Source organism: Lynx canadensis, chromosome D2, assembly GCF_007474595.2.
Source record: "Lynx canadensis isolate LIC74 chromosome D2, mLynCan4.pri.v2, whole genome shotgun sequence".
In the NCBI taxonomy this organism is placed as follows: Eukaryota; Metazoa; Chordata; class Mammalia; order Carnivora; family Felidae; genus Lynx; species Lynx canadensis.
In genome coordinates this window covers 25,722,964-25,749,503 of record NC_044313.2, presented here as the reverse complement: position 1 = coordinate 25,749,503, position 26,540 = coordinate 25,722,964, and the positions used below count along the sequence as shown (strand labels likewise).

General features: G+C 54.0%; 1 protein-coding gene across 3 annotated transcripts in view; it reads right to left on the bottom strand.

The window, feature by feature from the left end:
* Positions 1 to 26,540, bottom strand: part of SH3PXD2A (SH3 and PX domains 2A) — a 245,736-nt gene that overhangs the window by 71,066 nt on the left and 148,130 nt on the right. For all 3 annotated transcript variants that reach the window (XM_030334928.2, XM_030334930.2, XM_030334929.2), the window contains exon 6: positions 15,256 to 15,284. In XM_030334928.2, coding sequence (XP_030190788.1) covers positions 15,256 to 15,284 — 29 coding nt within the window. The remainder of the gene's footprint in view (positions 1 to 15,255; positions 15,285 to 26,540) is intronic.

Here is a 26,540-nt window from a genome sequence, read left to right as displayed (position 1 = left end):
TGAGGTTCTTCCCAAGGCCCCACAGCAAGACTTGAGCCAGACTCGAGCCCAGGCAGGCAGGCTGGCTGGGAACTGGGAACAAAGCGGCCTAAAACAGGGGACTTCATTCTCTGGATTCTCCCCAGCCATTGGCCAGTGGCTCATTATTTCTGTTGGGCTTTCCTTTGCACATGCAGCCATTATTCCTATTCATTTTGGTCTCAATCAGAAGGGGTCTGCCTCCTTCCCCAGGAGTTGTCTTTCCCAGAATCCAGAGTCTGCGTGGGGGCAGCCCAACCCAGGGCAGGAATGTACTACTGGCCCACAGGCCGCTGAACTATGCAGTCAGAGAACAGTCAGTTTCCCTCCTCAGGTGGGGAATGGGGTAGGGTGGGGGCCAGGCTGGACCTGGAGCCATTCCACAGTCCCTCAGGGACTAAGTCCAAGGGCGCCCGCCCAGGCCACGTCTGGGGCCAGCAGAGACAGCCCAGCCCCAGTGGGTGTGGGCAGAGGGGCCACAGATGCCTCCGGGAGGTGGTGGCGGTGGGGAGGGCTGCCCCTCCATCCTGTTGAAAAGACCCAAAGCGTCCTGGTGAAAGACAGGTGCCGTGGTTAGTCAGAGGAGCCGTGGGTGGACAGAGGGGTGCTGGGGTGGGGGGGAGGCTGGCGGGGTTCTGAGCCCCACTCCCAGCAGCTGCTGCTCGACCCCACGGCATCCCCTTGGGTTGCGGTCTCCCCCTCAGTTCTCAGGTTCTCACCTCTCCCCATGCTGGGGTGGTGGTGTGCAGAAAAGAGACAAACTTAACACTGTTCAGAGTTCCAGGATCCCAGCCACCTCCCCACTCCCTGGGGTGGTCTGCCTTGGTGGTCCTCTCCCACCTACTGGGATATCCCCCTCCCGTTGCCCCACCCACCGGCTCCCCCAGCCAAAGCCAGGATCTGTGAGGATGAGGCGGGAGCAGAGACAAGGGCCAGCAGTGCAGGATGAGGTGAGCAGCTGCTGGTTCCCAGCCCCCCCCCCCAGCCCTGGAGCCTGTCTGTCTCCCTGGCTCAGTCTCCATAAGAGCCATGAGTGAGTAATGGAGATCAGCAGCAAGGGACTCAGGACCAATATTCCCAGGGCTACAAAAAGTGCAATGTCTTGTTTCCTCCAGACTGGACTCTTGCTTTCAGATGATCAGGTTATTAGTTTTTTTTTTAACGTTTATTCATTTTTGAGAGAGAGAGAGAGAGCAGGGGAGGGGCAGAGAGAGAGAAGGAGACACAGAATCCGAAGCAGGCTCCAGGCTCTGAGCTGTCGGCACAGAGCCCAACGCGGGACTCAAAATCAGACTGCAAGATCGTGACCTGAGCTGAAGTTGGACGCTTAACCGACTGAGCCACCCAGGCGACCCAACTGCCGACTATTTAATGAGCATCCGCCACGCACACAGTAGGGCGCCCTTGGCTATGACAAACCGACTCTCCACCATCTGTCTCCAAGCTTGGGGGGGCACAGGGGCGCGAACATTTACCCAGGCGTTCCTGTCTGCATCAGGAGTCATGTGGGTTTGGGAGGGAGGCAGTGTAGCTGCCTGGCACTGCCAGGGCTGCCCTTCAAGTGTCTCCTCACTCCCTGAGGCTGCAGAGAGCCAAGCGCAGGGCAGGCGGAGGCCAGACACAGCAGGGTGCACCCCAGGTGGAGGTCTGTGGGGGGCGATGCAGCAGGAAAGAGTCCTGAAGGCCTCACATCTACAATGAGAACCCCCTCTGGGGTAAGACTCACAAGGCTGCAGCTGACATGTGGCTGGACACTGCCATCGACTGCAGCGGGACATGGGTGGGGATGAGGGGCTGCGGGCCAAGGCAGAGTTGACGCCGGAACTGAGACTGAGGATAACCCACTTTCCAAGGGGTGCCAGCCTCCCTCATCGTGCCCTGGGAAGGATCTCTGTAATGTTCACTGACCGTGTCAGCTGGCTCCAGAATATCTGCCCAGTGCTACGGTCCTAGCAAGTATCTGGCACACAGTAGGTGCTTAATCACAATTTGTTATGAGTCTCTCCAATCAGATCTGAAGTTCCTTCAGGCTCTTATCCCGGTCAGCATCCTTGCAGCACCCTGAGCACTGTAGGTGGTGCCAGTAAGTCTTGAGTGGCTGATGGAAGGGTGCACACTCACTGCACTCAGTCCCAAGGGCTTTGTGGGGAAACGGAGGCCCAGCTTACCTCACTGACCTGGGGTCCTCTTGGCACCCAGGGCCCTGCATATCTCTAGTCCAGGTTTTGCCTTCTGAGCCACAAATAGGCCTTCTCAAGACCCTGAGCCTAGCTCGTGCTAGGCAGAGAGGCTCACGGAAAGGCGTCCCCTCACTCCACCTCCCCCAGGCCCGGCAGAACATCCCTAAAAGGCTCTGGTCCAGCATCTGCTGTAAAGCCCTTCAAAGAGATTATTTTAAAAATGTATCCATAACCAATATGGTCTACGGCAAGATGGATGTTGCAGGAAACAGGCGTCTGAGCCAGAATTGGCTTATCTATAATGTCTGCTGGGAGCAGGCTCAGCAGGGCTTGGAGCAGCCCCCCACGGTATGTGCCAGGAACCCCTGGGCCTCTCCTCACCCCCATCTGTCTCGTGCTCTGCATGGGTCTGGACCAATCCCCCGAGCTCTCAGATGCCACGTCAACAGAGCAGTGTGTGCATACGCGCGTGCGTGGATGTGTGTGCCTGTGTGCCTGCGCACACATCACTGCTTGGGAAATCCCCACATCTGGCTCACACGTGACCAGGCTATTCCCAGAAGGCACAACTGGGAGGGCCGGGAGGACAGCGGTCAGGGGTGTGTGAGCTCTCCGGGGAGCACAGAGTTAACCCTTTGGCATCAGAGCTCAGGATCTGTGCTGAACGCTGACCTTCTACCCCCAGGGAAAGTCAGGAAGGAGATCGGTGCTCAGAGGGCCCTGTCCTGGCTCATTATGGAAGTGTGGGAAAACGGGACCATCCTCTGGGTCCCCCGGGTCTTCACTTGTGGTATGAAAGGGCTGCTCTTTCTCTGTCCTGTCAGTCATGGGCAATCACCAAACCGCCGGGGGGACTCGCTGGCTGGATATTCCTTCCCCAGTGGAGATGTCAGTCGGATATTTGGTGCCGGGCACCCGGCTAGGGCGGGCATGGCCCTGGAACTGTATGGAATCCAGATTCATGCTCCTTTCACAGGCAAGGACATGTGTCCCCCAGGGGGCAGCTGGAAGCTAGAGTCCTCCTGATAAGGAAAGGGTCAGAGGTGGCTCTTAGGGCAAATTCTCCCCAGCCCAGGGAAAAGGACTAATTTTATAACTGGAACTTTTTAAGCTTCAACAACTTTAGCAAGTGAGCGGCCATTTGCAACAGCATCTCTGAAGTAGCACCACCCGGTAGGCACTGCGGGCACGTGGATGACAGAAGACGTGGCTCTGCTGATGCCGAGGCTGGCCAGATGTCCTCTGTGCGGCCTCTCTCCCTCTTTTCCAGGCTGACTCATTTACAAACCTCAGAAAACCCGGTGTGGAAAGCCTTGCTCGGCACCCCCAGGCAGGGCTGTGTGCCTCCCAAGGGGAGGCTCCCTCTCACTCTGCCCCACCTCCATCACAACGCTTGGATGTTGTATCAGAACTGCTGTTTACTCTCCTACCTCCTGCACCCAACTGACAGTCCTGAGGACAAGGACCTCATCCTATCCATCTTGCTATCCCCTGACTTCTACTGCAGGGCCTGGGAGAGAGGTGCTCAGGTGTTCATGGGAGAAATCTACAAGGCAGCCGTGGCAGAGCCAGTGAGGTCTGCTATGGGTATGGCAGGAACCATCTCATCCTAGCTGGGAAGTCTAGGACCAGCATCCACTCAGAAACCCACTTCCTATCAATTTAGCCTTTAAGGGCTCTCCCCCTACCCAGGGGAGAGCTGCCACTGGTGACTAAGCTGTGCACTCAGAGCAGAGAGCAACCGAGGTCACGGAAGCAGCTGAGGAAAGAGCCCTCCTTCATCACAACCCTGTGATCAAATGCAAGTGCGAACGGATGAGGGGCTCTTGGCATTAAAAGGCTCCAGGGAGGGATGCTGCACGGCAGGGGAGCTGACAGACCAGAAGAACTTGTCCCATTCTGAAAGATCTGCCGCAAGGGGTGTGAAAATCTGCATGTTTGCAAGCTTTCCCCAGGGGGCCACCACCAATGCACAAAAGACAGTCTTAGTTTGGTCTCTTGTCATTGGTCTGTTATCACAGCTTTGTAAGGACCTCACCCTCCTGCCGGAAATAGCTAGGCACCCAATCCTGACCCGGATCCAACACTCCAGCCCCCAGACACCAATGGGGTCTCCTACAATGCTGCACCCATTAGCGAGAAGCAGTGTCAGAGGGAAGGATCACCAGGAGGTGACCACTCTTCCTTCTGAGCACAAGAAAGTTAAGGGGAGGGCAGGGGAAGTAAGGGGAGGGAAGAGAAGAGACTTTGACACCACCTAGTTTCCTCCCTCAGTGCACAACTCCAGTTCTAACATTAACAAATACATCTTCATACCTTCATATGATGTTCATACATCAACATACCAGGGCATGTTGTGGCAATGACTAGATCCAGGGGCAAAGCAGACAGAGTCAGGGAAAAACTCTTTTTTCCCCCCTGCAAACGTCTAATTTTTACTGAAACTTTGGAAAATTTTCCTTTGTCTTCACATTTCAGAACTGACCAATTATAAAAATGCCACGAGCCAACAAAGTTACACACGCCACATTTCTGTTTCTAAACAAAGTAACTTTAGATCAGAAAAAGGTGCTAAAACAATAAGTAATGCACATTTCCCCCAAATCTTTGTTTTTCCACTGGCTTCATCATTACTGGAAATGCTGCCTCTTTTGTCACATGTCTATAAACCAAAAGCCGAAGCGAGGAGCACATTATTTTCTGGCTGACGGCTATGGTGGGAAGCATTTCTCTGCTGGACCACAACGTGGGTGTTTCCTACCCCCAAGAAGACAACCTTGTGGAAATAAAAGGCAGACGGAGTCTCGTCACTGCCTCCTGATGAGGCCAGGAGGGAATTCAGGGCTTGGGCAGGCCCCTTAGCCATTCTCCCAGCCCTGACTGCTGGGCCACGGTTCTCTGTCCTCGGACGGGTCCCCCTTTCCCTTGGTGGCCCACCCTCTGCCCCAACTTGGTAGACAACTGAGTGCATCTTCCAGGCGCAGCCCCGTCCAGTCACAGTGCACCACGAGGATACCAATGCTTGTGCAGACTCGCTGCCTGTCTACCCCCAACACCGCCACCAACCCACGAGGATGACCCATCTCAAATTCAACTCTGGCTCGATCTCAGAATCCCCGGAGAGCCCATCAAACCTGCACATTCCCAGGCACCACCCCTGGAGATGCTGACTCAGCAGATCTGGACAGGGCCTGGGGACTGGTACTTCAACGAGCAGGCCAAGGACTCTGAAGCACACCTCCAGCCTTTGTACGTGCTGTTCGTTTGCAGACCGTCTTCCTGCTTTCCTGGTAGAGGAAGCTGGGAGACAAGAGCGAGGGGCAGAGAGAACAGAGGGCAGAGGGAATCAAAGCTAGCAGGGGGGTGAGGCAGGTGACGCCAGGAGCCCTCCACGTGTGCCCGCCTAACTATGCTTCATGTCCAGGCCAGTGGGGCAGCAGGGCCACGCTGACTCTGGCTGGGGGAGTGGCGGCACAGACACACACGTGAGCAGCGTGTTCACTTTCTCCATCCCATCACTGCCACATGGGCTGGCTGCGGGGCTGCCAGATCAATCAGCCTCCTTTCATTTACAATTAGTTGGCTTTGAACTCCAGGGTTGACATCAGGCGGAGGACCCGGAGCCATGAAAATAAGAATTGTTTAAAAACACCAGCCCGGGTGAGATGTGCCAGAAGGCGATGCCTTCAGGAGACTCGTTCACTTCTGGAACAGTCCGCTGGAGGGTGCCAGGAATATCTTGGCCGTGTTCTCCGAGCAGCCTGGGTCTTTCTCACTGAGGATGGGTGGCTCGGGCAGACCAGAAAGCCTTGGAAATTGCTTTCAAAAGTCTTGCTGATGTAGCCTCCAAGGCTTCCTTTCCAGACTCCTCTCCTGTTCTCTCCTTCCCCAGCCCTCTTTCCACTCCTGTCAGGCTAGACACCTCTCCTTCCCTCAAATTCTTCACCCTGATTCCAGCCTCTTAAGGCCTTGCTCATGCCCAGCCCTCCCACCAGAGGCACTGCCCACCCCTCTGCTCATCTCTGGCCTCTCCTATCTTGTCTAGCCCTGCCCCCTTCTAGTTGACTCCCACAGCTTGTGGATCACAACCTATGCTGTCTTGCATTCACTGATGAGTCCCTGACAATATCCTCCTTCCTCAGCTGAACCGTGAGCTCCCATGGGGCCTGGGGCCAGGGACCAGCAATCGTTTAAGAGAAATGAAAGCCTCAAGGAAAGCTGCTGCTGTCTGCTGTGACTCTGTCCCTCTTCCTGAGCGGCTGGTGAGCAGATCAGGCCCCAGCCTTGCTCTTTGCCCTACGGGGATCTTCCTCTGGGGGGAGGACAGCCCCAGAGGCCTCACACACCCACTTTCTCTGCTTTATAATGTCCCTGCTCACACCTCTGCCTAGTTCCAGGGCTTGGTGGAAGTGTGACCAGCAGACCAGTTCTGCCCACTCCCACCTTGGACAGACAGCAGCCCCTCTTAGATGCTTCCTCTACAGGAGGCGGGTAGATAAACTTTTCATAGTAGCCAATACTTATGCTTTAAGCAAATCTACTTCATTAAAAACCAAATTCATACAAAAACAAATGAAGAGTATATTAGTCACACCCTGTAAAAAAAACCCTTGGGGCGCCTGGGTGGCGCAGTCGGTTAAGCGTCCGACTTCAGCCAGGTCACGATCTCGCGGTCCGTGAGTTCGAGCCCCGCGTCAGGCTCTGGGCTGATGGCTCGGAGCCTGGAGCCTGTTTCCGATTCTGTGTCTCCCTCTCTCTCTCTGCCCCTCCCCCGTTCATGCTCTGTCTCTCTTTGTCCCAAAAATAAATAAACGTTGAAAAAAAAATTAAAAAAAAAAAAAAAACCCTTTCCCCTTGTGGCCAGTAAGTTCCCTCTAGATACCTCAGGCGTATTCTCTTGGGGCAGCCCCCATCCCAGTCTGCTAGAGGCCTTCAGAGCCCAAGCCCTGGTCACCCGTGGATCCCTTGGGTCTTTGTTCAAGATGGAACAGACTTCAGTGGGAGAGGTTTGGATCAGGAGGGCCCGATTCAAATCCTGTGTCTACCTGGCTGGGTGACCGTGGGCGAGGCCCTTAACCTACCTCTGCTGGTCTATAAAATGAGGACAAGACCACCTGCCCAGGCTGTTACAAGATTTACCAACAATTATGAGATGGTGCACACCCCACCTTCTCCCATATGACGGGGAGGGGTTCCTTCCGGAGGAGGGAAAACAGCAAGGCCAGTGGTCCCTCCTATTTGACAGCTGGATACCAGTGGTGCTGCTTCCTATTCACAATAAAAATGGCTTGGGTGCCTGGGTGGCTCAGTCTATTAAGCCGACTTTGGCTCAGGTCATGGTCTCACAGTTTGTGAGTTTGAGACCAGCATTGGGCTCTGCGCTGACAGCTGGAGCCTGGAGCCTGCTTTGGATTCTGTGTCTCCTTCTTTCTCTGCCCTCCCCCGCTCATGCTCTGTCTGTCTCTCTCTCTCTCTCTCCTTCAAAAATAAACATTAAAAATTTTTTTCTTTAAATGGCTTAACCCTCAGTGAGTGTTGACTGTGTGAGGCACGGTCTGTGGAGTTAACATTTCATATGTAGTAGTTGTATTCAAGCCACAGACAATTGGATGAAGTGCTATCATCATTCCCATTTCACAGACTAGGAAACTGAGGCACAGGGAAGTTAAGGACTTGCTTAAGACCACACAGCTGACAGAGCTGGGACATGAAACTACACATTCTGGTTCCAGAATCCATGTTCTTAACTGTACAGAATACTCAGCAATGGTGGGGTCTAGGTTCTGTCTCCTCTGAGGCCAGGCCTAGGGCTTAGAAAAGGAAAATACATGTTTCAAGTGGGTCTTTTAACTCGTGGATCAAAGGTAAGACCAACTTCTCACCTCCTTTCAGGATCTATCAAAACTCAAAACAATAACAGTGGCAGCCGCTCTCTTTGGGAGTTTGCTTCAGGCCAGGACCTCTGCTACGATGATCCTTACATTTAATGAGAAAGACACTATTTTATCCCCCATATTCACTATAGGGCATGAGGATCTGAGGTTAAGCAACTTGCTAGCCACAGAGCAAACACATGGCATGGCTGGGGTTCAAACCCTATACGTCTGACCCCCAAACCTAAACTCTTACCTTCAAGCAACATGCTTCTATGCAATGACCCCAGAGTAACACTGACATCATTAACTTTGCCCAATAATGCAGATTTTATATCAGTAAAATGGAAGTCGGACTGAACTTGCCACATTTCCAAGGAAAAGTATAAAGTAAACAGGATTTCAGGAGGAATATCAACACGTGCCCAAAAGAACAAACTTGAAACACTCTTGAGTAACCTCATTTGCATTTAAAGTAGCTGCAGGCCCTCTGCCTAGCAAGCATTCCCGACGCCGGGCCAAGAGGAAACCACAGGATCCGCGGCCGCCTGCCCCCCCTGGTGGTGAAACTCAGATCACCGCAGCCGGGCTGTGGAGAAATGCAGCTTCCAGAAATGGGAGGGGAGCATTGGATCTTTTTCAGGTCTGAGAGGACCCTCTGCTCTGGGGAGCCTGCTCCAGCCCCCTCTCAGCTCCTGCAGGAAGCCAAGCACGACCACGAGCCACAGGCCCTCCCTACCCACCAGGCACAAAGCCCTTCACTGCACCACCTCCTTGACCTCTGCACAAAGCCCTTCACTGCACCACCTCCTCTGCACTCTGGGAAAGGAGACTGCTCTGACAACCCCTTCACTTTACAGATGTGACAGCCAGTTTTATGTGTCAACCTGGCTAGGCTACAGTTCCCAGTTATCCCACCACACAGGACTCTAGGTGTTTCTGGGGAAGGTGTTTTGCAGATGTGACAAAGTTCATCTGGGTGGCTCAGTCGGTTGAGCGTCCGACTTTGGCTCTCAGGTCATGATCTCAGGGTTCATGAATTCGAGCCCCACATCGGGCTCTGTGCTGACAGCTCAGAGCCTGGAGCCTGCTTCAGATTCTGTGTCTTCCCCTCTCTCTGCCCCTCCCCCGCTCACACTTGGTCTCTCTCTCTCTCTCTCTCTCAAAAATAAGTATTAAAAAATAAAAACAGGGGCGCCTGGGTGGCGCAGTCGGTTAAGCGTCCGACTTCAGCCAGGTCACGATTTCGCGGTCCGTGAGTTCGAGCCCCGCGTCGGGCTCTGGGCTGATGGCTCAGAGCCTGGAGCCTGTTTCCAATTCTGTGTCTCCCTCTCTCTCTCTGCCCCTCCCCCGTTCATGCTCTGTCTCTCTCTGTCCCAAACAATAAAATAAATAAACGTTGAAAAAAAAAAACAACAACAAAACAAAAACAAAAACAAAAACAAAACCACGGCAAGTGTTGTCATGCTAGCCAATCCCTATACCTCCTTCAAAACGCATAGCAACATCACCTCCTCTGAAATGCTCCCTGACCACTCCAGCCTCGGGCATACACCCCACTTCCCTTCTGTGTATTTATTTATAAGTCTTGCCTCCACCGGACTGAGGCTCCTGAAGTCCAAGAATTATCTGAAACCATCCTGTACTGTAGTTCAGGCCCGCGTGCTCTGTCAACATCCCTGGATTGAATGTGTACAAGGGAGGACCTCATAGCCACGGGAAGAACTCTAAACACAGTTTCTTTTGAGGGACATTGTCCTAAAACTTGGGGTGGGGGGGTAGTGCTCAGTCAATCAGGCCTTGCAGGCAGAGCTGAGGCTTCACTGAAGAGGAAATTTCACCTGTGCACCGTGGCGCCAGGCTGGCCTTGGGTCTCAGACTTGCAAAGTGAGCCCCGACTACTGTGTGACCAATTCCTTGCAAGAAATCTCCTGCTACATAGCTCCCCCTGGGTTTGTTTCTCTAGTTGAACCCCGACCAACACAACAGAACGGTGAGGCCGCCGAGCTCAGGGGGAGGGACCTGCCCAAGGCCACAGGATTGGCAAGTGGGACTGACCGGTGCTCCCCAGCACTCACAGGAACCCCTCGTGCCCCACACCCAATCACCAAAATCCAGCCACGGTGAGGGCATCTCCCCCTGCATTGCTGCTGGGATTCTCATGACCTCTCACCCATCTCCTCTCCTTGTCCACCTCCACCCGCCAGGCAGAAGAATCCTTCTGAGATCTAAGTCAGATCATGCCCCATCCCTCCACCCCCTCCTCAGAATCCCTTAATGGCTCTTCATCTCACTTACAGCAGAAGTCAAAACCCTTGAAAAGGCCTGCAAAGGCCTATCTGCACTGGGCCGCTTCCCCCAGCCCCAGCCACCTCTCTGCTCTCACCTCCTACCACCTCGTCCTCCACTATCTTCCACCCTAGCCACAGACCTCCCTACCATGCCTGGAGCAGGCCAGCGTGCTCCTACCCCAGGGCCTTTGTACTGGCTGTACCCTTGGCCTGGACGACTCTTCCTCAGGAAACCATGTCACTTCCCTGTTTCCCTCTAACAGGACGTTTTTTTTTTTTTTTTCCTCCTTAATACTTATTTATTTATATTTATTATTATTTTTTAAAATTTACATCCAAGTTAGTTAACATATAGCATAACACTGGTTTCAGGAATAGAATTTAGTGATTCATCACTTACAAATAATACCCAGTGCTTGTCCCAAATGTCCTCCTTAATGCCCCTTGCCCATTTAGCCCATCCCCCCACCCAACACCCCACCAGCAACCCTTAGTTTGTTTTCTGTATTTAAGAGTCTCTTATGGTTTGTCTCCCTCCCTGTTTTTATCTTTTTTGCTTCCCTTCCTTTATGTTCATCTGTTTTGTATCTTAAATTCCACATATGAGTAAAGTCATATATTTGTCTTTTTCTGCCTTATTTCACTTTGCAAACTCCTCAAGGGCAGACAGACACATCCCTGTAACCTCAACCCCTTACACAGCACTTGGCATATAGCTGGTGCTCAATAAGATCTCCAAACAAGCCATGCTTGGTCCTGCTGTTCCTCCTTTGCACAAGTGCTGTCTCTTGATTACCAAAGTTTCCTGTTCTCTGCCCCCAACCAGAAAAAACACTCCTCTTCCCAGATAATGTCCCCTGATGAGGCTGCAATGAGCTCTCTTTCCTGACCGACAATGTTCGTTCATGCACGTATGAACTCCTTGGCCCGTTCAACAAGCATCAGGGGACCTGCTACTAATGCAAGCTCTGCAGCGATGGCTTCCCTCTCAAGGGGGTGAGACACAAATAATAAACAAGAAAACCCACAAAGAATTAGAATGTGGTCGGTGATGCGCCAGGTGATTTGAGGGGGCAGCTAAACACCGGAAAACTGCGGCTTCTCTGAGGTGACAATTAAGCAGAAATTTTGAGAAGGGGCAGCTATGTGAAAGATCAGGGAACAGCATTCCAGGCAGAGGGAACAGCAAGCGTGTAGGTTGTGTGGAGAGAACGAGCTTGTTGTATTTAAGGAATGGAAAGTGACTGGTATGGCTGAGCAGAGACTGTTGGGGGTGGGTGAGCAAAGGAGGGTACCAGCCTAGGGTGGGACAGCAGGCGAGGAGCTAAGCACACAGGGCTTTGTCAGCTGGGATAAAGAGTTTATTCTGGGTGGGATGGAAAGTCCTTGGGGCAATTTAAGCAGAAAAGCACATGATTTGATACTTGCTTTGAAGAGCTCACTCTAGCTGTGGTGTAGAGAACGCAGAGGGCAAGAGGCTGAAGAGGAAACTGGGGTCTTCCTGAAGAGAAGTGAGCTTCGAACAGGGTGTGATGGTGGAGGATGGGTTGGCAGGGGAGACAAAGGCAGGGGTGCAAGAACCACTTCTTGATGCTGGGCTCGAGCATCAGTGTGGATGGTGGGATAGGGAAGATGTGGGCAGGAGCAGGTTCAGTGGAGGGAAGAAAAGCAGAGAGAAGTCTGGGCTACACTGCCAGTTTGGAGGTCATCGGTCCTGCCTCCTCCAAGAGGCTATAAGCTGCCTGAAAACTTTCGTCCTGTTGCCTCCGCCTTCCTCAGGCCTGGCTTCAAGTCTTGGCTCTGCACTCAAGAAGAGATCCCTCCAAGGAGGAGCTAGGGCTTTGGTGACTAGAACGCGAACTGTGATGGCCAGGGAACAGCATCCACGTTCTCTATGCAAGTGCTGCTGGCTGGAGTGACTCTGGGAAGCTTCGTGAGCTTCAATGCAGAGCAGGGCGGAGCCCCGAACAGGGACTCAGATCCTTACTTTGCCACAGACTGTGGGCGGCCACCCTCTCAGAGCCTGTTTCTCACCAGTAAAACGTGAATCCCACCACCCACATGCCATGAGCCTCTGGGCAGCAAATGAGAAAACATATGCAAGGTTGCCAGCCCATAGGAGATGCTCATGGAATAATCGTAGCTAGCACGCTGGGAGAGCTTTCTAGGTTGCAGGCCATGTTCTAAGCATGCTTACATATATTAGTGTGTACAGCCTTCATTATAACCATATGAGGTGTATATTAGTGTTCTCCAGAGAAACAGAACAGGATGTGTATATATAGAGAGAAAAATAGATTTATTTTAAGGAATTGGCACAAGTGATCATGAAGGCTTGGTGAGCCCAAAATCTGATGGGGTGGGCTGGTAGGCTGGAGACTCAGGAAAGAATCACAGTTCAAGTCCAAAGGCAGTCTGGTCGCAGAGTTCCTTCTTTATGGGAGAAGTCAGCTTTTGTTCTATCAAGGTCTTTCTTCAACTAAGTGGATGAGGCCAACCCCTATTATGGATGGTGATCTGCTTTACTCAAACCCCAGTGATTTCATCTCATCCAAAACAAACACCTTGACAGAAACATCCAGAATAATGCTTCGCCAAATATCTAAACACCGTGGCCTGCCGTTGACACGTAAAATTAACTGCTATAAGGTGGGTATGAATATTGTACCCAATGTACAGAAGAGCAAACAGGCACAGAGAGGGTAAGGAATCTGCCCAAAGTCTCAGAGGAGAAAAGTCAGACTTGACATTCCTCCTGCCTGGCTCCAGAACTTTTAACCATGACACTAAGTGGCCATTATCATAAGCAAGCCAACGTAAATTAAATTTCTCTCATCCTTTTCCTGGCTTGAGAATGGATGGCAGAGAAACCGGGGGAGGCTCTCCCTGGGTGAAGCAGCTTGGGTGGGGCCCTGTCTTATTTAGGAAGCAGCACAGAACCTGAGCCTTGGCGATGGAGGTTGGGGGCACCTGAGAGGTTATCTAGTCCAGCCCTTGACTTTATAGCAGGAAACTGAGGCCCAGAGAAGGGACTTGCCCAAAGTCCCAGCGCTTCAAAAATGATGATGATGATGATAAACTTACACTTGCATAGCAGTTATTATGTTCTAGAAACTATTCCACGTGAACTTGTTTAATCTTTTACGTGTGAGGTAGAGTCTATTGTCATCTTCGTTCAAAGAAAATGAGGAAACTGAGGCACTTGCCTAAGGTCACAAGGGCTGCCGAAATCGGAGCCCAGGCTCAACCAGTACACTACAGATCTAAGGCCCAGGGCAAGTTTCTCGGGTAGCGGGCTGTGACAGAACACAATCCCAGGTGTGCCCCTCCTTCCCAGTTCTCCCTCCGGGGCTCTGACTGCAAGTGACAGCGGAGGCCATATACAATTCCTCCGGTTCATAATGCGGCCTCACCCTCCTATTCACGCAGGAAATACCCTCCTGCACTAGGGGGTGGGCATACCCGAGGCACCCCCTGCCCAGCTGACAGGTACATGCACACACACATCTCGTCCCACACCAGACACCTCCCAAACAGGTACACACACACGAACGCAGACTCTAAGCAGATACACCCCCAAACACTGGCACACACACCTAAGCACCCTACCAGCCAACACACCCTAATAGCACACAACTATGAAGACCCACACACGTACACACAACCCCACATACACATGTGCCCCCCAATATGTAAACCAGGACACAACCTTTCTGGTTCCAATACACATAGAAGCAAACACTTGCATACACAAAACATGCTAAACCATACTCAGAGGCACACACACCACACAATTACACCTACCCCTATTCACATTCTATTCATCACACATGGGCACACACACCTCTACTGTGTGTAAGACATCTACTGGCCAACGCATTTCAATACAGGTATCTCTCCATGGGAGCCAATAACGTCAGCCACGTGTTTATACATACTCCCACATCCCAGAGGGCCAGAACCCCCAGATGGCTGCCCATCCCCATAACTCACCACCCCCATACGGGCAACACATATGCCAACACAGATAGCTCAAGTCTGCCGCCCCCACCCCCTCACCGCCCAGCCGCCAAACACAGCCCTAACTCCTAGGGACCACCCTCCCCCAATTAACTTCGCGCCACCCCCACCTAGGCAGGTGCAGAATCCGCCTCCTCCATCCAGGGAGAATCCTTCTCTGACCCCAGTGGTCAGCGTCCAGGACAGTGTCCGAGGACCTGCCCCGATTTTCTTATTCCCACCCCCTTCACAAACTCTCTGTGGGCCCTGGCACCCGTCAGCCCAATGCCAGGGCCGGTCCGCTCCCTCCCATCCCGGCCTCTGCTGCGACCACCCAGAGCCCCCACCCCTGCAGCAAGGAGAACAAGCTCAGAGCTGGGGGAAGAAGGGAAGGTTTGCGTTGCAGGCGTTAAAAACTCGTAGTCACTCAAGTACGACCCCCTTTGCAGTCCAGGACCCCACCTTCCCACGGGGAAAACCCTGCGTCTCCGTTAACCCTCTCATCACCACCGCACCACGGGAAGCACCCAGGGAGAAGTCAAAGCAGTGCCCAGCAATAGGCACTGCAGCCCGGGGGGAGAGCGGGTAGGATCCGGCTGCCTGGATTGCGGGGGCCCTTCACGAGACACCCCGACATCCCCCATGCACCTATCCCCACTCCCACAAGGAGAACCCGGGAGAACCTGAGGCATTCGGAGGGAGGAGAATGTGCGAGTACCGGAGAGCTTAGGGGCCACGGGCTGGGGAGGCGGACAGGTGAAGGGAGCTCATGCCCCGCAGGACCAGGGCGGGCGGCAAGGACAAGCCCCCAGAAAGTCAGCTGCAGGATCGGAGACGCGCGAGCGCAAAGCAGGAGGGGAGGTTGGAGGGAAAAACGCCCGGAGGCTCCCTTACCTGATTTCCTCTTGGAACTGCCATAGTCCCTGAAAAAGAAGCAACAACAGATAGACATGGTTAGGGCCGGGCAGAGACGCGGGACTGCGCCGCTGCGGCTGCAGGGCACCCACGGGCCGGCTGCTGTCGGTCCCCGGCACCACTGCTCATGTGATCCTGGCGGCCGGCGAGCCGCGCGCTCCGCAGCCGCACGCACTGCGCGCCGCGCCTGCCCGCAGGTCCCGCGCCAGCCCGGTCCCGGGCGCGAGCCGCCTGCCCCGCCCCGCCCCGCCCCACCCCGCCTCCGGCACCCTTGACCCCGCCCCGCCCCGCCCCGCCCCGCCCCACCCCGCCTCCGGCACCCTTGACCCCGCCCCGCCCCGCCCCGCCCCCGGCCGGCCCGACGGGAGGGGCTGGGTGGGCACCTTCCCGCTTCTCAGAGGGTGGGGGAGGGCGGGCCAGGTTCTCACTTCGTAAATAGGGAAACTGAGGCCCTGGACGGTGGTAACGGGAAGCCAGGCCCTGCGGGCGCTGGGAGCCTACTCCTCTCTCCTGGAGAGGGGACCGCTTCCCCTCCCAATTCTTTGCACAGCTTGCTCATCCCCACTCAGACTTCAAGTCACGACTGAAATGTCACCTCCTCAGTGTGTCTTCCTCAACATCCTCCCATCTCATCTCCTATTGGCCTCTGCGTAACCACAGATTTGTATGGCCCTTTGATTAAAGTCTGCCCCTGCCCTAGACCCAAGGCTCCCTGAGGTCACACTGTGCCTTGCTTCCTCCCATTACATCCCCTGGGCCTGGTGTAGGTGTGGATATATATTGGCTGTAGGCTGAATATTGAACAGATAGGTCTTTCTCCTTAAGGGCTCAGGCTGGGAAACTGGAGATTCAGCAGGGGTGAGGGCACAGCACAATGCAGGGGTAACTGCCAGGTCAGAAATAATAGGTATGGAAGTTGAGCTTCTGAGTACTGGGTTCAAATCTTGTCAATGGCAATAACTCAACACCTCCCAACCTTTGATAATCTGCTCTGGACTAACCCCAGGCTGGGGCCTGCCCCACCCTCCAGCAAGGAATTAACCCAGACTCAGGATGGGGCTGTCTCCCAAATCCTGCCCCTGCTCCAGCCTTTGGCCCCTCCCACAACCACTTCCATTCACCAATCCTCAGGGGAGCTTCTCAGGCCTCTGAGATGCTGGAGGTTCTGTTCAGTGTTCAGGCAAGGCTGGCTGTGGATCTATCTGGAGACTAGAGGAAATGCCTTTATTTTCCCTGGGGGGATCAAAGAAAATGCCAATTGCTGGACTCTGGTCTAAGTGAACTGGCCAGCTAGGTCTGCCAGCTAGAAGGAGGTGATTTCGTAGAGAAAGGGACAGCAGGTTCACAAGAAAGACAGTCAGCCTCAAGGAGACTCCCTGAGATTCTGATTCTGGAGGTCTAGGCGGGGAGCTTGAACTTCTGGGGAGTTTGTTAAGCACCAAAGTGATTTGCCCACACAGCCAAAGATAAGTAAGGGGTTCTGCCTCTCCTAGGCTCCTAAGTTTTCTAAAGTTTGGGCTCAGACCTCAGTGAATCAGAATGCTGGCTGGGGCTGAGGCCCAGGAACCTGCATTTCTGATACCTTCCCCCTACCCGCCCATCTTGCTTGAGAATTTCCTTAGCATTCCATGCTTTTAATCCTCACATCCACACGAAGAGAAGGTCCTATCACACCCATTTTACAGATGAAGAAACAGAGTTTCAGACACTGCCAAAGACTGCCCAATTTAGGGAAGAGCGATGGTATATACACCTATCTGCAAGAATGAAAACTACAGGGTGGGTGGGGTGGAGGAGGATGTGTGCATCTGTTGCCTCTAAAAGGAGTTAGGAAGGTGGGGGAGTTCCCATTTGCTCTCCAATCCCTACCTGGCAGTCCGGGCATGCTCATTTCCCTAGGGCAGAAGGGAAGACCAGGAGAGACCGTGTCCCAGAGTGCCTGCCTGGGCCCCTTGAAGCTCAACTGTGGGGAGAATTCTCAGGGAGGGACAGGAGAGCATTATATGGTGGCTATGTTCTGCTTAGTAGACTTGCCGCTCCCAAGGAGGAATTCATTTCTCAGGCTTTTTTACAGAGTGCGGGAGGCCTGAAGAAGGGCAGCAACCAGATGGCACTCAGAAGCTGTCCCTCCCTGCCCCACTAGTTTCCTGCTGGTCCTGCAGGAGAAGACCTCTGGCCCCGGGACCACAATGGCTCACTGACCATCCACTGGCTGCCAGCAGTCCGGACAGGGGGTGACTTCCTCACAGTGATAGCCACCTACTTCCTCTCTTGTTTGTGCAGCTGCCCACTGCCCAGGATTCTCTTAGAGCCTGTCAACAGCACCAAGAGGGGAGACAGGCAGGTCATGATCAGGGACAGGGGAGCATACTGAGGCTTGGGAGTGGGAGGGAGACATAATTCACAGGTGCTAAGTGCCTCTTCTGCACCATATGCCCAGGTCAGCAATACTTAGCTTGGTCATTCAACAGGATCATCGGGGAGCTGGTTATAAATTCAGACGTGGAGTCCCATCCCAATCAACCACACAGTCTGCACCTCTGACAAGCGTTGGCCAAGAGCTCTACTCCTTCACCACAACCTGACAGGCAGGAGTGGCATCAGGGGCACTGTAGTTCCTGTACCCTTGTCTCAGCACACCGGCCACCACTAAGAAACACTTCTGCTTAGTAAGGACAATGGGCTTGCAGGGCCAAAGAAGCTTCCAGACAGATCCCCGGCCTGCCTGTCCTTTAACCAAAGTATAAGCCCTTCCCATGTGGACCCCCCATAGGAGGTGTGGCTTCCCGGTTTGCAGGTGAGGAGAGTAAAGCTTAGAGAAGCTAGACAACTTGTTCAAGGTCACAGGGTGGGTAGCTGAGGCTGGGATTGGACACTGAGAACACAGGCCTTGCTCTGGGGCTCAAATCCTTAAACGCTGCCATCCCTGGAGCAGTGCGTGCAAGGAAGGAAGGGGGAGCACCAGGTCCTGGGGGCCTGAGAAGCACATGGGTCAACGGAGTGGAGCTCCCCCTGGCAGTGGCCGGGCTGTGACTGAATGGTGGGAATGGCAGGTACTGGAATCCTTCACACAGCATCTGGCTTCCAGCCCGAGCAGGCACGTCCCTAATATGGAACCTCTTGCAGGTGTCTGGTTGGGCAGGTATCCAATGGCTGGGACTCCCCCATCCCTCACATACCAGGGCATGGTGGGGGAAGGCAGGGCACGCCCACCTCCAGCTGCCCTGGACAGGGCCTCAGGGCCTTCTGCTGGGGTCCAGCCCCCTAACAACTCAAGATCCTCTCCTATGCTGGCCCTCCTAGCTCCAATTCTTGCCCTGAGCTGGTACTGACAGCCCCCACCCTGCCGGTGATTCCACTCTGGCAGGTCACAGTCTAGCCTCCTTCCTGCTTGCTGCTGAATCACTATATCCCAGGGAGCCACAGGAAGCAGAAGGGGAGGGGAGGGCCAGTCTCCCTCAAGCATCGCCAGAAGCTAATGTAATTGCAAAGGCCTCCCTGGCTGGGTCCTGACAAGGTTCCACCGAGCCACTCAGCCTCCTCTGCAGCTGGTCTGGAGGATGATTAAAGACCACAGGTACAGCGACCAGCCATCCCAGGCAAACCGGGGCATGGGAATTTCAGGGGTCAAACTGGGAAAATCTCAAACTGGGACAGTGGGCCACCCTCTGGTCCATGGGTCTGGCCCTGGCTCAGGGAGAGGGGTGGAGTTCTTCCAAGCCAGCACCACGCCCTTCTTTCCTTTCAACGGGGACTCCTTGAGGCCTCCCACTTCCCCTCCCCCACAATCCCAGGGTATAAACAGTTCAGCTCCTGGCCCTGCCTCTGGGATGCCCAGTGAGGACGGGTTCTGGAAGCAGACAGAGCCCAGTTCAGCCCTCCACTACTTGCTAGCTGGGTGGTCATGTTGAGCCTCTGTTTCTCTATCTGTAGAATGAGGGTAATAATAGTTCCAACTCCTTAAGATTTAGGGAAGATGAAAAGTACAGTGTGCATAAAAGGACGAGCATAGTGCCCGGCACAGAAAATGCCACATAAATTGTCTTTGCTATTAGTCTTTCATACCTGCAACCGACCCAGGCTGCTACCCAAATGACCAAGGTCTGCTTAAACGTACATCTGCAAGAGCCCTTCAGAAACAAAAGGAAGGGGCTTCTTGTTAAGGACCTCACCATGATGATGGCAGCACGGTACCAGGTAGGGGCGACTCCAGCCTCGTTTTCAGAGGCTGGGGCTTTTACAGACACAAAACAAGCACTATGCTCTCTGCTGACCACAGTCCACCCACGAAAAGCCCATTTCTACACACTGAACATTTGAACAGAGCTCATCTGGCAACAACAATCATATTTTCAGGGAGACATTGACCCCTAGGGATTGGCATGCCTAGACTCACTGATGCCTTTAACCTCCCAGAGTGGCCTAGTCTCTAAGCCCCAAACCATAAGATGTAAAGGTCCTGCATTTTCACGCCAATGGCACCCAGGTAGGTCACTTTTTTTTTTTTTTCCTTTGTTTCCACTTTCAGTTCTCTTGGTGAGATGCTGCACTCCTTCTGCAGACCTGCTAGTGAGAGCGCTGGGCTGGAGACAGTCAAGACCAAGAGGCTGGACGCAGGAAAGGCGGTTAACAACGCCTGCCTGCTGGACACCTATGTTTGCACAAGCTTCTCCACCCTCTACCCTCCCTTGAAAATTCCCGGCAGGCATTTGACCTTTAGTGCTCTCAAACAGGCTGAGGTGGTGGTAATCCATTTTAGGAAGGAAAAGATTGAGGTCCTGAGGGCTTAAGTGGTTTGCCCAGTGCCCTGAAGCTCAAGTGACATTCTGATGAAGTGCCCCCCCTTCACCCCCCACTGATGCCCACCAGGCAACGGGCTGCAAGAAGAGGATGCACAAGTGGCGGGGGCAGGCTCTCGCGGGGGAATCCTGCCAGTCAGGGATCCCGGAGTGAGAGGCAAAGCCAGGAAGCGCCGCTGAGGCAAGGGAGAGAATAGGAGAAAATGCCAGTGTGGTCGGGCCAGCTCTGTGGAAGGATGCTGAGTCCCTGCCAGGCAGAACTCTGCGTGCTGCAGGGGCCGTACCCTCCGCCGCCTGCCACCCCCTCTCCCTCCCACTCTCCATTAGAGAGTGCCCTGGCAGAGAAGGACACGCACGCCCGAACCTCCAGCCTGATGTTCTCACCCTCCTGTCTGCTGGCTGACATTGGCTGCTCGGCCCAGGATGCCCATCTGCAGGGCCTGCTGCTGCAGGGAAGTGCTTGAGAGGCCTGCTGGCTTGCCAGAGGGCTGGCCGTGGGTGACCTTGAGAGCCCAGTGGTCTCAGGGGACACGGGTTGGACCTAGAACACGGAGGCTGGAGTGAGGGTATGCAGCTGTGACCAGGGGAGTGACATGGAGCCCTTGAGATATGTAACAACGATCTTTGACTGCCGTTATCCACCAGTAAGCACATTTTCAGCTCCTGCCACAGGCAGGAGAAACCTGACATTGTGAGACCTTCCAAGAAGCACAGGTGTGGTTCTACTTCAAGTGCAGGGAAAAGGGAGATCTGGGCAGAACATCTAAGACAGGCTTCCAGGAGCAGTGAACTTTGAGCTGAGCCTTGAAGGCCTGGGGAGTATTTGGATCCATGGAGAGGGTAAAGAGTAGAAAGCTCTAGAACCAGGAACAAGCATCTCCAAACAGGAAGAGTTAAACTGGGTGGGTGAGCAGATAGAGGGGCAGGGAAAGGCTGGGCTGGGGGGCAGGGGGTGGGTGGGTGTAGGGGTGGGAAGCTGATGTCCCTCTGTGAAATCCAGAAGATTTCAGAGCCAGGGAGGGATGTGATCAGAGTGTGACTGGAGGAAGATTTTTGTTAAGAGATGAGGCAGACGGTGAGGGGGCAGGATGGGAGAGAGCTAGTGACCAGTCTGGCACTGACATCAACAGACCCCAGGTTCTGGGCCCGGCTCTGCCCCCGTGGACCCGGGCAAGCCACTTCAAAGTAATGCTTTTCAAATGACACGTTGCGACCTATTATATTAGTGAGTTCTGAAACCAACTTAGTATGTCCCAATAAGCATCTTAAGAAGACAGACAAGATGATGGAGTCAGTTACAGTGAAGTAATTATTGGAACTTCTGTCTCAGATGTCTACCTACTTACTCGTCTACCTGTACTTGTGATGGGAAGTTTGTTACCATGGCAGAAAAAGTTTTAAAGACATTAACAAATGCTCAGGACCTGTTTCTCCATTGCTAACCGAAGGTACTCCAGGCGCCCTCACAGCCTGTTAATTGTCTGTGAAACCAGTGCAGTGGGACAGAGCATATGTCGGTCCAGGAGCCGATCGAGGAGAGTCTGAGTGAAGGGACCTCAGGTCAGCTGAGGTCTGGAGAATGCTGGGGGATTTTCCCACCCCACTTAACCCCTAGCTGGGTTTCTGTTCTGGCTTTTGAGAGCCTTTGCACGGAATGGTCCCGAGGGGCAGCGACCTCTGGGGAAGACAGACAGAAGGGGCATGAATGCTGTTCTTTGCCCCCATTTGTGCCCTGATCTAAACTGTGGCACTGAGGGCCCTTGTGTCCAACAAGAATCCGTCCTTTCTCCACATGATCAGTGTTTTCCAGGGTCCTGAGAATGGGCCCCATTGTGGCCATGTGGACAGTCGAGAGAGGCCGGAATTCCTGCCCTGGGTGAAAAAGCTGAATTCCTGGGGAGGGAAGGGGTCTGGGACACCAGGCTGAGTCCCAGAGAGGCCCGTGCCAGGGCTATCCCACACCCCAGAAACCTCCCAGGCCTTGTGCTAATCTCCCGAACACCCCAGAGCCTCTCTGCCCCTGCTCCGTCCACGGCAGAAAAACAAAGCGCTCGCTGTCTGTCTCCTCTGAATGGACTCACCATTCTGGGCAGAGGCCCTAGCGTCCTGCCAGACTGGGGATGGCTCCACTGTATCCAGGCCTCAGAGTACAGGGTTAAAAGTATGGGTGGGGTGGGGCGCGTTTCAGCCATTTGCTGCTTTGTGACACTGGCAAGGTCCGTAACCTTCCCACACCTTCCCTTGTCAAAGGGGGGATACAAGTATCCTACCTTTGTTGTGGGGATGACCCGAGATAATGTGCAGAGCTCTTACAGCAGTACCTGGCAAGTGGAGAGGACCCCTGGCCAAGAGCCTGGTTTCACAGCAGGGGCTAGATTGAGTGTGGATGGTGGCCAGGATAAAGGAATTGCTGACTGGCCCATTCATGGGTATGGACTTCATAAGAATCTGGCTCCATTGCCCCAGGAGGGGGGCCAGCTCAAGACCATGAGAACAACAGGCCTGGGTTCCCATTTGTGTGCATCCCAAGAAGTCCCACCCAGGTGTCGACGGACAAGCAGTCTGTGGAGGAGGGGGCAGGGCGGGGATGCAGGCACAAAGCTGGTTTCCTAGAGGGGAAGCCAGGTTGTTCAGCCCTCTGGCCACAAGGTGTGTGAGCCCCCCACAGGCTACCAGAGCTCCTGTGCTCTCTGCTGCCTAGCTGCGGGTCTCCCTGGACTTCTGGGGACTTCATGCCAGACCTGGGGAACCGCAGAAGGGGCAGTGAAAAACACAGTGCTGGGGTTCAATTGCAAAGTTCCTAGAGAGAAGGGCAGAGAGGGTGTTCCATGTGTGCAGGCCCTCCCGGTCTCTCGGAGAGCAGTGCTCTGTCGGTCCACCCACCCGTCCGTGTCTGAACTGAAGGGTGGCTGAAACCCAGTCTTGTGTCTGAGCAGAAGGGTGGTGAGAAACACAGTTCTGCCCTCACAGAGTATACCGTCTGGCTGGAATGACAAGACCAACACCCAGGAAAAGAGAACATACAGTCACTTTGTGATGAAATGTCCCAAAGCCTAGTCCAAAGGATTTGTTGTATAGGAATTCCCGAGGAAGGGGAGGTCAGAGTGGTCCGGGGCAGTTGGGAATGGCTGTCTAGAAGAGGGGGCTCTGGAGCTACTCTGGAAAGATGAATATTTAAAAAGAACAGAGGCAGGAAGGAAGTTTGGGGTGGAAGGGACGATGTGAGCAAAGGGGCAGGGGTAGGAATGGATATGGAATTGTGCATGGGTGCATGTGTCTGTGTGCTGGGAGTGGAGGGTGAGAAGACCCCTTGGAGGCTATCTGCTTTTTGCGGTGGGGGGGGGCAGGGAGGGCGGTGGGCAGGACATCCAGCTGGGGCTGGACTCAAATGAAGGCAAATAGCTTAGATTTTAGAAGAAACTTGTTGGGAGAAACCCAGGGATGACACTTGTAATGGAAGATTTTCCCCACGAGGTGGCAGTACTAGCTCTGCGGCTGAGAATCCAGTTTCCATGCGGTTCTGCTCTTCCCGGTTCAGGCGCTGGGATGGCTACTTGTTTCAGGGCAGACAGAGGACCGCTTTGCTCCCCAAGCTACAGTAGCCCCTTCTGCAGGAGTGCGCCTGATCTGTGGGTGTGCCACACACTGGGGCCCCACTGCTGAGCAGAACTCTGGTTTGCTCCTTGGCGGTAACGATGCACGCTCTCCAGTCCTAGCCTAATTTTGAGCTGGGTTAAGGACTCTGCTTCTTACAGATGCCCAGGAGCCTGTCCAAGGCCCAGCTGTGCCTGTTCCTGCCTCAGCCTCCATGGGAAAGAATGCTCTAAGCAAGGCCCTAAGCTTCTCCTAGGCACGCAGCTCACCTGCACCACTGGGGAGGGCCTGGGCTCTTGGGACCCATTTGGTGGCCTCTTACAGCAAGAGAACCCTGCATCTCCCAGACTTTCTCAAACTCCATCCACATCACAAATGCACAAGCACTGAGCACCCAGATAGGCCAGGCCCCCCTTGACATCTACTTGATGTTGTCTCCAAGGCAGGTGCTTTGGGCCCATTTTACAGATGAGGCTCAGACAAGTTAAGTAACCTGCCTGGAGCCACACAGCTAGCAGTAACCTGCCTGGAGCCACACAGCTAGCAGTGGGGAAGCAAGGCTGAGAACTCAGGATTATTTGTGCTTCTAGCCTCTTCATGCATAGCCCTCCCCACCCCCCCCACCCCCCTCCCTCTCCGGTGTCTCACAACCTTCTAGCCCAGAAAGCCCATTCTAATTTTGACTCCAAATGGCACCGAATGTCCCAATTTTGTCCCCAACACCTAGAGGTGCCCCACCTTGAGCTGCCCAATAGAGTTCTGTGATCAATGATGAAAAATGGCCTCTATCTACACTGTGCAATCTGGCGGCCACAGCCATTAGGTCTGTCGAACACTTGGGATGCGGCTAGTATGACCCAAAAACTCAACTTTTCATCTTATTTAATTAAAATTTTAATTTAAATGGCCACAGTGTATTACCTGATACACTGGACAGTGTGGCCTGGCTCAATGCACTGAATGTGGCTCTGGCAGGAAGGTTTGTTCTGGCTCATGTGGGGGGATGCATATGTGTGCAGCTGCCTGGATTCAAATCCCAGCTCTGCCAGATTCTATTGAGTGTCTCTGTCTTTACTTCCACTCTGTAAAATGAAGAGGCCAACAGGACCCACCTAACTGGACGGCTGGACGATAAAACAAGTTAACGCCTATGAAGAACTCCGTGCACAGTAGGCTCGGTAAAGGTGAGAGAATGCCTGAGCCTTCAGCCCATCCTGCTGTCCCCACACCCTAGTCACAGAGCCCTGCACAGGCCCAGTGGTTGGGGGTGGGGGAGGGGAGGGGCTGCTGGAGAAGGAGCTTGGTAAGGACATGGGGAGACTGGCCTGGATGGCCCTAGTGGGGTGGGCCAAGGCTGGAGGTGCCTGTTTAGAGACAAGAAACCCAGGTTCAGAGGGGTGAAGCCACTTTGCCAAGACCCTGTGGCTGCTGGGTGGCAGAGCTGAGTGGTCTGAGACCCTTCACCACGTGCATGACTGTTATACTTCCTTTTCCCCGGGAATCCCAGGCTGCCAGGCCGCCCAGGCCCCTTGGCCCTCACTGCTGCACCAAGTGGTGGTGCTCCACGAAGGGGCGGGCGGCCGCCACACACTGAGCAGCAGGCACTGGGGACGCAGGACAGAAGGGCTCTGTGCCCAGGAGACCTGGGATGCTCCAGGCCAGCCTGGGCCCAGGGCAGGCTGGGGGCTTCCCGAGGGCACTTCCTAAACTACTGCCTCCCTGGGCAGCATGTGAGAGAGAGGGTCTACCCAGGAGTCTCGAAAGACATCAAACCGGGCCGCCCAGTGGTTGCGGGGGGGTGGGGGGGGTGGGGAGTGGTCACAAGACTTGGGTTTCAGGCTCAGTATCTGAACCAGCAGCATGATCTGGGGGATGGCAGCTCTCTCTGTGCCATGGTTTCCTTGACTGAAAAAGTCAAGGTATTGGACTGGGCTGTTCTTTTTTTTTTCTTTTTTAATGTTTGTTTATTTTTGAAAGACAGAGACAGAGTGTGAGCAGAGGAGGGACAGAGAGAGAGACACACACACACACACACACACACACACAGAATCCGAAGCAGACTCCTGGCTCTGAGCTGTCAGCACAGAGCCTGACATGGGACTTGAATCCACACACTGTAAGATCATGACCTGAGCCAAAGTCGGACGCTTAACTGCCTCAGCCACCCAGGCACCCCTGAACTGCAAAGAGACCTCCAGCCCAGGCCGCAGACAAGCTGCGGGAGGGGCAAGCCCAGAGGCCTGGATGCCAGCTTCCTTCCCCAGCTTTCCTTCCAGCATTGAACCTCCTCTCTCCTCTGAGTCAGCCCAGCTCCAACCAGTGAATTCACTGCTCTCCAGAACACCCATTACAGATCCCAGTGGGCCAGCCCTGGGCCACCACCTTCATCCTTTGCTGGATAATAGCCTGAGCCTCTGCTGCCGGAAGTCCTCTGTGGTCCTGGAGCAGGCATAAATCCTTGGTTACCCCAAAGCATGGCGGGAAATGGGGCGAATGAGGGAGGGGGCTGGCCAGGCCTTGGTAGGAGTCACCACTGAAGAGCCCTCCCACCCTGAGTGAGTCCTTCTTTCTCAAAGATGAGTGTGTGTGTAGCGGGTTTGGGGGGGAGGGGATGGGATACTGCTATTATTGCCATTATTATTATTATACTATAATTGATGAGAATAGTACTTTTTCAAGCATTACCCTATACCAGGTACGAAACTAAGCCCTTGATGCATAACAGCTCATTTTATCCTCAGAACATTCCTATGTGTAGGTTCTCTTATTTTCTCCATGTTACAGAAGAGAACTAGAGGACCAGAGAGGGCATGTAACCTGCCCAAAGTCACACAGCCAGTGAGCCCAAGCTGTCTTAGGTAGTGCTCAAAT